The 8,612-nt window shown below is 45.2% G+C and overlaps 1 protein-coding gene and 1 long non-coding RNA gene across 3 annotated transcripts in view; one reads left to right on the top strand and one right to left on the bottom strand.

The window, feature by feature from the left end:
- The window catches only part of LOC308460224, a 132,572-nt gene that overhangs the window by 95,239 nt on the left and 28,721 nt on the right, over window positions 1-8,612 (top strand). The gene's annotated exons all lie outside the window — the stretch shown is intronic.
- The window catches only part of LOC308460181 (protein kinase C and casein kinase II substrate protein 3-like), a 28,057-nt gene continuing 21,127 nt past the window's right edge, over window positions 1,683-8,612 (bottom strand). For both annotated transcript variants that reach the window (XM_080976243.1, XM_080976244.1), the window contains exons 9-10: window positions 4,362-4,456; window positions 1,683-2,994 (exon numbers count right to left, since the gene is read on the bottom strand). In XM_080976243.1, the coding sequence (XP_080832369.1) occupies window positions 2,879-2,994; window positions 4,362-4,456 (211 nt within the window). In that variant the 3' untranslated portion in view covers window positions 1,683-2,878. The remainder of the gene's footprint in view (window positions 2,995-4,361; window positions 4,457-8,612) is intronic.

Below are 8,612 nucleotides of genomic sequence, written 5' to 3'. Positions count from 1 at the left end.
CTCTCGCCCTTCCCCATGTTTTCTCTCTCTAAACGAGAGCTTTCGAAACTTTTCATGTTGGTGACACACTTTTTAGACATGCATCATTTTGTGACACAGTAATTCGGCTTTACTGGCAAACCGGAGGGTAAACTAATTCCTTTCCAGCCCCGGGAGAAGCGCAGGGTGTTCGCACGACACACCTACACACTACAGACGACACACTAATGTGTCATGACACACAATTTGGAAAGCTCTGCTCTGAACCATTTATAAAACTCAGCACTGTGGCCTCAGACAACAAAGTCCATCCATGAATTTACTGAGTCATGCTTGGGGTGTGACAGCGGCAGATCTTCTGGTGGCAGAGCTTAGGGTGCCATTAAAGCGAAACACACTGTCAATTATTTAGTTTATCACTGTTTTTACCTTTGGAATTTTCTATCTCAGATGCCAAATCGGGTCATGCCATCTCTGCCCGAGCAACTTATTGTCTCTCAGCTTTCATTTCCCTTGTATGTAAAATGGGAATAATAGTTCTCTCTCTCTCTCTCTCTCTCTCTCTCTCTCACACACACACACACACACACACACAGAGCTGTGTTCATGAGTTAGGAAATGTTTTCCCTCAGGTTTTATTTTGCACCAAAGCTCACCATCACTGAGTCCCAAAGGTGTGTTTTCATGTTGGTTCATGAAAATAACAATGCCTCTAAGCATGTGCAGAAAGACATTTGCTATGTAACATTTTTATCAATAGTAATGAAAGCCTGCTCCCATGAGCCATATGGAACTTTGAGGTAGGCTTTATTAGCTCTGGCATCACATTAAGCCCTGGTTATCTCCCCTTGAAGCACTGAAATAAGCCTGGCAATAAAACCAAATCGATAATGAAGATAGTGTTGTCTTTTAGCCACAAGAGACAGCAGTTCTGCGGCTCATTTGAGGATGGATTTCACCAAGCAGCGTCATTCTCCCAAAAAGTCAAGCAGGTTGTGCATGTTTGAGGAAGGAACATTCGGATTGTGTTTCTCTGACTTGTATTTTATGAGTGGAATTCTTCCTAAAATGGATAACCTTCCTGTTATAATCCCCTGCACCAGAAAACTACACTTTCCGATAGCTATTTATACCGAAATGCATAAGGCAGTCATTTGCTTAAGTTTTACTTGATGTGGGCAGAGCTGAGATGGCAGCTGAATATGGGATACAGCACAGCTTCTGATCTGCCAACCACACATTCTGGAAGTTGGCTTGGATTTTGGCACCGGATTCCAACCGCTCAGAAAGCTGGGTTATTATAAATCAAAATAACAGCATGCACATAGATGACAGCGGGGAAATTAGGTGGTGGAGGGAGAACAATCACACACAAACCGGTTTCTGCGATTTCATCAGGCACTGCCCACCAGAGCCACCCCTATCATGATCCATGGCTCAGGTGGTGGATTGGGAGGGACAGCAAATAATGCACCTCTCGTAATCTGCCTGTCAGGCCCCCAACCTCCCCTGTGGCTGTGGCTGGCTCCTGCAACACAGCTGCCACCAATTGTCCCTCCAGGTCATGGCTGCTCTTGCCCACCTGGATTGATCAGCTCCTAGCAAAGTAGAGCCACCCTCCAGAGCCCCCATCTCATGCCTCCATTTGAAGAAGGGGCCTTCAAGTTACTTTAAACAACATTACAAATGAAAAGGCACAGAGATTGTCACCATGCTTATTTCTTTTATTTTCCAAAACCTCCAGATGAGCTAAAACATATTTTTAAAACATTCACTCTCATAAGCTCATCATATTTCACACACCCCTCTTTGTTATGCTTCTTTGGGTGGAGTCAGAGATAACGGCTTCTAGTCTGGTTGCTTCTTTCATGCCCCCCTAAACAAACAAACAAACAAACAAACAAACAAACAAACAAACAAACAAACAGGAATCTAGGCAGGTGAAGGCAAGGCCAGTGTAGTAACGCTCAGTATAATATACTGTATGGCTGAAGCCACTTCTGCAGAGTCCACATGGGATTTTTTAAAATCAGCAACCCTATGTTACGTGGTTCTCTCCCTCTGCCCTTCGTGACTCATTATGTGGCTGTTTTGTTTGATAATCATCTCAAGATCCCCAAAAAGCACTTCCTCAAGAGACTCTAAGACGCCTTTCTTATTCTGATTTTCAGTCCATCACGGGATTTCCAGAAGTGTTGTCAAACCCTTGGGGGCAAAGTGCTCTCTGGCTCCACCATCCCAAGGAGAGCTCAGAGGCACCTTGATTTCTTTGGCATGTGTGTGTCACTGACGCAAGGAGAGGGAGTGGTGGTATCTGCAGCTTGTGTAGGTGTTGTGCACGAGTTGTGCATGGTGTGCCATTCAGACCGGACGTGTGTGTCTGGTTATGGGTGTGTGCTTTGCGTTTGTTTTAAGGAATTTGTTCCCCACATTTTATTCCAGGTGGTTTCCATATCCTTACCTATTGGCAGGGCTACCCCACCTACCCAAAGTCAAATGCTGTCCTCCCCTGAATTGATTATTCAGATGGAGCATCAATGGGCTTATTTTGCATAATATTATAACTAGCTAGAGGGAGGGGCAGGAAGCTGTGTAGACCTCAGAAGCCCCACCCCACTCAAAGTTCCATGCAGCCCCACCTACCAGCCCACCCGGCTTCTGAGATTTCACCAGCATCACTCATGCGTCTTTTCAGGGCATCTGTATGGACTGAAAGTTTTGCATCCATGTGGACTGAAAGTTGTATGATTATTAAAAATAAAGCAGTCTCTAAGGAAGCTGAATTTTGCACCACTTTGGGCTGGCAACATGGTGCGATCTCAGAAGTGCAGAATAAACATAGCCCTAATATTGGTGTATGGGTGCATGATTCCCTCCCCCCACCCCCTAACCCATCGAGTTAGCCCTGTATGGGCTCCACGTAGTTGGCGGGGTAGAGCCCCACACGTCCACTGTCGGTCACCCCCTTGCACCAGCCCTGTTCGTCCTCATCTTCCAGCTTGGTAAGCAGCTCTCCTGAAACAGGAAAGAAAGAGACAGAGGAAACCTCAGAAATTATTACGGATACTGGAAAAGGGGAGGAGCCACAATAATGGGCAGAGTCGACAAGCGAGGTCCAAGGCTGAGCTGTCAGCAGCAACCACCATGGGTGGCAGGCAGTGTTTTGGGACATGGTGCTATGGCTTCTGGTTGGTCATGGCTTGTTAATGGCCAAGGGTGGCTGGCTGATGTTTTCTCAATGGGGGCTAATGGGTAAGAAATATCCAAAGATCTCTCTTGAGTGAAGGGGATGCTCCCACTCCGGGGAGGCTCTGAAGCAAGGTGTATGTGCGCGCTTATGCATGTGTGTTTCTGAAAGAGCAAAACAGGCAGCTTTGGGACAGAGAGGGCTCCTCCAGATGACCTATTTAGTAAGCATTCTTTCTGATTTGTCTGCACAAAGATTACAGAGAGGTTAGACTGCTTCCGGTCTTCACTGAACGTTTTGTCACAGATTTGTTTACGAGGCAGCTATATGACAATAAACATTCATCCTGATTTGCTTGAGGGGTATTTGCATGCCATCTCATGACTCATTTGTTTATTACACATTTTTCAGTATGTTTCCCCATCACTTTCCTAACAGGAAGCGGAAAGTGGATTCATTCCTTCAGGGAGACAATGCTTTAAATGCACAAGGCTAACGTTCTGGCATGCACTTGAATCCCTCCCACATAAATAGTGATGGTCTGGAGGCACCCAAGGCTGAGAGCTTGTCCCAGGCTACCTGGAAGCACCTAGGAATGCAAGGGTGCCCCTTTCCCTCTCTCTCTAGAAATCTGATGCAGGGTAAGAGATCTGCTTTGGTGGCAGGAATGTGTATGCTTCTTGCCCTCACTTATGCTCAAATTGTATATCTGCAAATAAAGCAAATATTACAAAAGCACTATCAATCTCCAGGGCTCACTTCCCTCAAAGAAAGCCAAACCCAGGTGAGTGCAACCCCTGAAACTTCTCACTGTTTGGGAAAGTGAGGAGCATGTACAGATATTGATGAGGAGGACAGGTAGAGGGAGACACCCAGACTCTGCAAAATTGGCGCTTGGGTCCAGACCACCATCAAAAGTCAGGACAGGATTATACCCATTTTCTCTTTGTCCTAAGCCATAGCTCAAAGGCTGAGCTGCTCCTTTGCATGTCCTAGGTTCAATCCCCAGCATCTCGTAGGACTGGGAAAGACTCCCTCTGTGAAACTCTGGAAAAGCAGCTTCCAGCCATTGTAGACAATATTGAGCTAGATGGAACAATGGTCTGACTCAATATAAGGCAGCTCCCTATGTTCCTGTAAAGCTGCCTTTGAAGGATGAAACGAGGCAGAGAAGTTGGGAGAAGATGACACTCACCTGCCTTGAAGCTCAGCTCATCTGCCTCTTGGCCGGTGTAGTCGTACACAGCACGAACCCGCTGTCCCGACACTGGTGGGGGTGCTGGCTTTGCACTGTGGGAAGGGGTGAGAGTGTAACTATAGGCAAGCCCCTATTTTGCTTATGATCTACTGCTACATTTATATCCTCGAAGAAGAGGACAGGACATGGGGCTCTTTGGCATCTTCTCTGTGGTGGCCAGTGGTGGGGGTGATTGTTCTGATGCCATTTGTGCAGCAGGAGTTCTGGATGTCTAAGGTTTGCTAGAAAAGTAACTTTGCAAGTGATTGAAACTGTTCAGATTCTGTGGGTGTGTATTTAGGGGAAGGCAAGAAAGAATGTTTGATGACTGGTGGTGAATGTCTTAAGTGAATATATCTCTTTCTCTAATGCAACTCTTACAACATTAGTCAGAACTCCAATCTGTTTGCTTAACCAGTGATACTCATCACCTTTGGAATTTGCCAAGACAAATTCCTAAGGTAAACAGTTTGGATTGAGAAAGCATCTTTGTCTGCATAGGGCTTGGAGTGTTGGACTAGGATCAGGACTGAACCACCACCATTGACACCAGCAATGAAGGATTCTAACTGCTATAAGCAGTGCTTTTTTTCTTTTCTTCAGGGGGTACTCAAGAGTATGCAGTACTGGCACCTCTTTTGTTGTTGTTGTTAAAAAGTGTGGCACTTACTGTAACAACTTCATGGTGAGCACCGGCACCTATTTTTCTTGGGGAAGAAAGCACTGGCTATAAAGACTGAAGACTGTATTCCTGGATCTGATCTGAGGGGAAGAATTGCTTCTATGGAGGGACCATGCTTTATCATGAGCAAGAGACACTCAGAAAAACCATTGACATCAACAAGGAGATGCTGCTCTTAACTGCATTATAAGAAACGTAACGTTAAGAACTTGTGCTTGAGTTTGCTTTCTTTCCTCTCTCATATTCCATTTTAAGAAAAAAAGAAGAGTGCCGCTGGATCAGGCCAAGGGCCTATCTAGTCCAGCATCCTGTTTTCACAGAGGCCAAGAAGATAGCAGTAGGAAACCCACAAGTAGGAGCTGAGCACAAGGACACTCTCCTCTTCTGCGGTTTCCAGAAACTGGTGCTCAGAAGCATTACTGTCTCTGACTGTGGAGGTAGAACACAGAGACAGCCTTCATGGATTTGTCTAATCCGCTTTTAAAGCCATCCAAGTTGATGGCTGCCACTGGCCCCTGTGGGAGTGAGTTCCATAGTTTGTCTATGTGCTGTGTGAAGAAGCACTTTCTTTTATTTGCTTATTTGTTTGAATCTTCCAACTTTCAGCTCCATTGGATGTCTAGGAGTTCTTGTGTTACGAGAGAGGGAGATTAACCTTCTCCACACCATTCATAATTTTATAAACGTCTATCATGTCATTTCTTAATCACCTTCCCTCGAAACTAAAAAAAAGTCCCGAATGCTGTAACCTTTCCTCCTGGAGGAGTTGCTCCACTCCCACAGCCATTTTGCTTGCCCTCTTCTGAACCTTCTTCCAACTCTACAATACCATTTTCCATATGTCTGATGTCTGATTAGATTGTAAGCCTGAGGGCAGGGACTGTTTTGACACTGATTTTTAAAATTATTATTATTATTATTTTTGCCATTCTGGGAGAGGTTTTTTTTTGGCTAACAAAGCGCGGGAGATAAATGCCATGTTTAAATACAGGGTTCAAATCCCCACTCAGTCATGCAGGTCACTGAGTGAGCTTGGGCCAATCATTGTCTCTCAGGCTAACCTACCTCACAAGGCTGTTGTAAGAATAAAATGTGGAGAGGAAAATCGGTGTATGGTACCTTGAGCTGTGGGAATAAATTTAGCAATGGATAGATAAATAACGAGAAAGTAGATGAATTCTCAAGGAAGTGTGGTGCTAACATTGCGTTGAAATTGAAGTCTGAGTGGGTTCTCAGAAGGAAAACAGTTTTGAAGATAGATTCTTCTTCTCTTACCAGTCCCTGTATCTTGGCAGCATCACTGGCAGGGTTAAATGAAGAGATTTGAGTTCTGATTTGCGACATCATTACAGGGAGCTATTCACTTGACATTCACTTCAGCATCGTCACCAACCCTTCTTCATCACTGTCTCCATAACACCCACCCACACAATTGTCAACAGTTACACGATCCCTTGCGGAGTTGCATTTCTAGTGTACCTTAAACATCCAAAACCCTGACTAAAGAAAGTCAACAGAACAATTTCCCCGCAAATCAGTAAACAGTTCCCAAAAGGCAATAAACAGCCACAAACAGATAAGCTTCCCTCTCAAAGGATGCATTTGCCTGCCTGGCTCTTTCTCCTGAGGTTTCCTGAAGCTCCGGGTCGGGGGTGATTCCTCTTGCTGCTTCAAGGCATATCTCCAGGGAAGATTAAAGAAACCTTCCAGTCATCTTGTATCTCTTTGGCAAGCTATGGCCTTTCCTGCCTTTCACTAGGCTGAGATTGCTGCCCTGGTATCTGGGGAAATACCATACCCTCCAAGTCTCCCGATTTTCCAGGGACAGTCCCCAGGAATTACAAAAGCCATCCTGGCTTCTGATTTGATCCCAGAATGTCCCTATTTCCCCTGCCAGTGCTGCCACCACCGAGCTTGGGAAGGAGGATGATTGGGAGCTTGTCCCAAGTGACGGTGGCAGCAAGGGAACATCCTGTTGCCTCTCTATGGCTTTTGCGGCTGCTGGCCTCCTCCTTTGGGTAGCTCGCAGCAGCTGGTGGAGAGCAGGCAAGAAGGAGGAGTGTCCGCCACCAAAGCCTAGCCCTGTGTGACGCGATGGCTCTGAGGGGCAGGCAAAGGGCAGGGCCGCCCAGGGCAGGAAGAAAGTAGGAGTAGAGCAGAGCTCAAGGAGTCTTGAATTTTTTTAATAAAAAAACACTTTCTGCATTTCTCCACCTGTGCATTTGTAACTGAATGCAAATATTGCAAATTGCTGTAAGCCCCACAAAACTATAAAGGAAGCAAAATCTGGGTGAGTGATGTGGCCCTGTAACTTCTCACTGTTTGGAAAAGTGGGGCAAGAGAAATAGTAGAAATGTTTAATAGCAACTAGAGAAGGACAGATCAGCCTGTTTCTTCTCAAAACTTGGAGAAGAACTGAAGACACTTGATAATTGTGATCTGATCCACATATAAGTTTGGGAGAGAGAAATTAAGTTGGTGCACTTTAAAATGCAGCTAATAATAATAATAATAATAATAATAATAATGGTGATGATAATTTATTTATATGCTGCCCGTCTGACTGGGTTGCCCCAGCCACCCTGAGCGGCTTCCAACAAATTATAAAGCCACAGTAAAACGTCAGACAGTATAATAGTAATAATAATAATTTATCCTCCATCCCTAAAATCAATGCTACAATTTTATAATACATTATCAACGCCAAGCATCACTTCTCACTCTAGTGATGGTCCAGGATATGGCAAGCTAATATAACAGTTGCTGGTAGCTTCTATACACAATGCTTTAAAGCAGGGGTCAGCAACCTTTTTCAGCCGTGGGCTGGTCCACCATCCCTCAGACCATGTGGTGGGCCAGACTATATTTTGAAAAAAAACAATATGAACGAATTCCCATGCCCCACAAATAATCCAAAGAGGAATTTTAAATAAAAGCACACATTCTACTCATGTAAAAACACGCTGATTCCCAGAGCGTCGGCGGGCCGGATTGAGAAGGCAATTGGGCAGCATCCAGCCCACGGGCCTTAGGTTGCCTACCCCTGCTTTAAAGAGAGCACTTTTGAGTCTCTCTCTGGACCAAACAGCACGTGACACAAGAGATCATGATCAAATTCTCTCCTGGGTGTTTTCATTTTTACTTCCAGAAGCTCCAATTTTGATTGGGATGGTGGTGCTGGGCAGGAGTTTCACTCAATGCCATTTTCACCCCCTTAAAGCCATTAGTCCCTAAAGAGCAAAAAAGCCCTGCCTGTATTTTTCTCCAGAGGGCCTAACAACAGTTTGGGGGGGTGGCACTATTTAGATCAGAGTAATGAAATAAAAGGAAAGCGCTAAATGTCTTGGGGAAACCCACAAGCAGGTCCTGAGTACAACAGCACTTGGGCACCTTAGCGACTGGTATTCAGAGGCAGGATGCAGCCATCATGGCTAGTAGCCCTTGACAGCCACATCTTCCATGAATTGGTCTTAATCCCTTTTAAAGCCAGCCGGGTTGCTGGCCATCACTGCATTTTGTGGAAGTGA

This window comes from Podarcis pityusensis (assembly GCF_964106645.2).
Source record: "Podarcis pityusensis genome assembly, chromosome: 13".
Classification (NCBI taxonomy): Eukaryota; Metazoa; Chordata; class Lepidosauria; order Squamata; family Lacertidae; genus Podarcis; species Podarcis pityusensis.
This window is presented reverse-complemented; position numbering and strand designations above follow the sequence as displayed.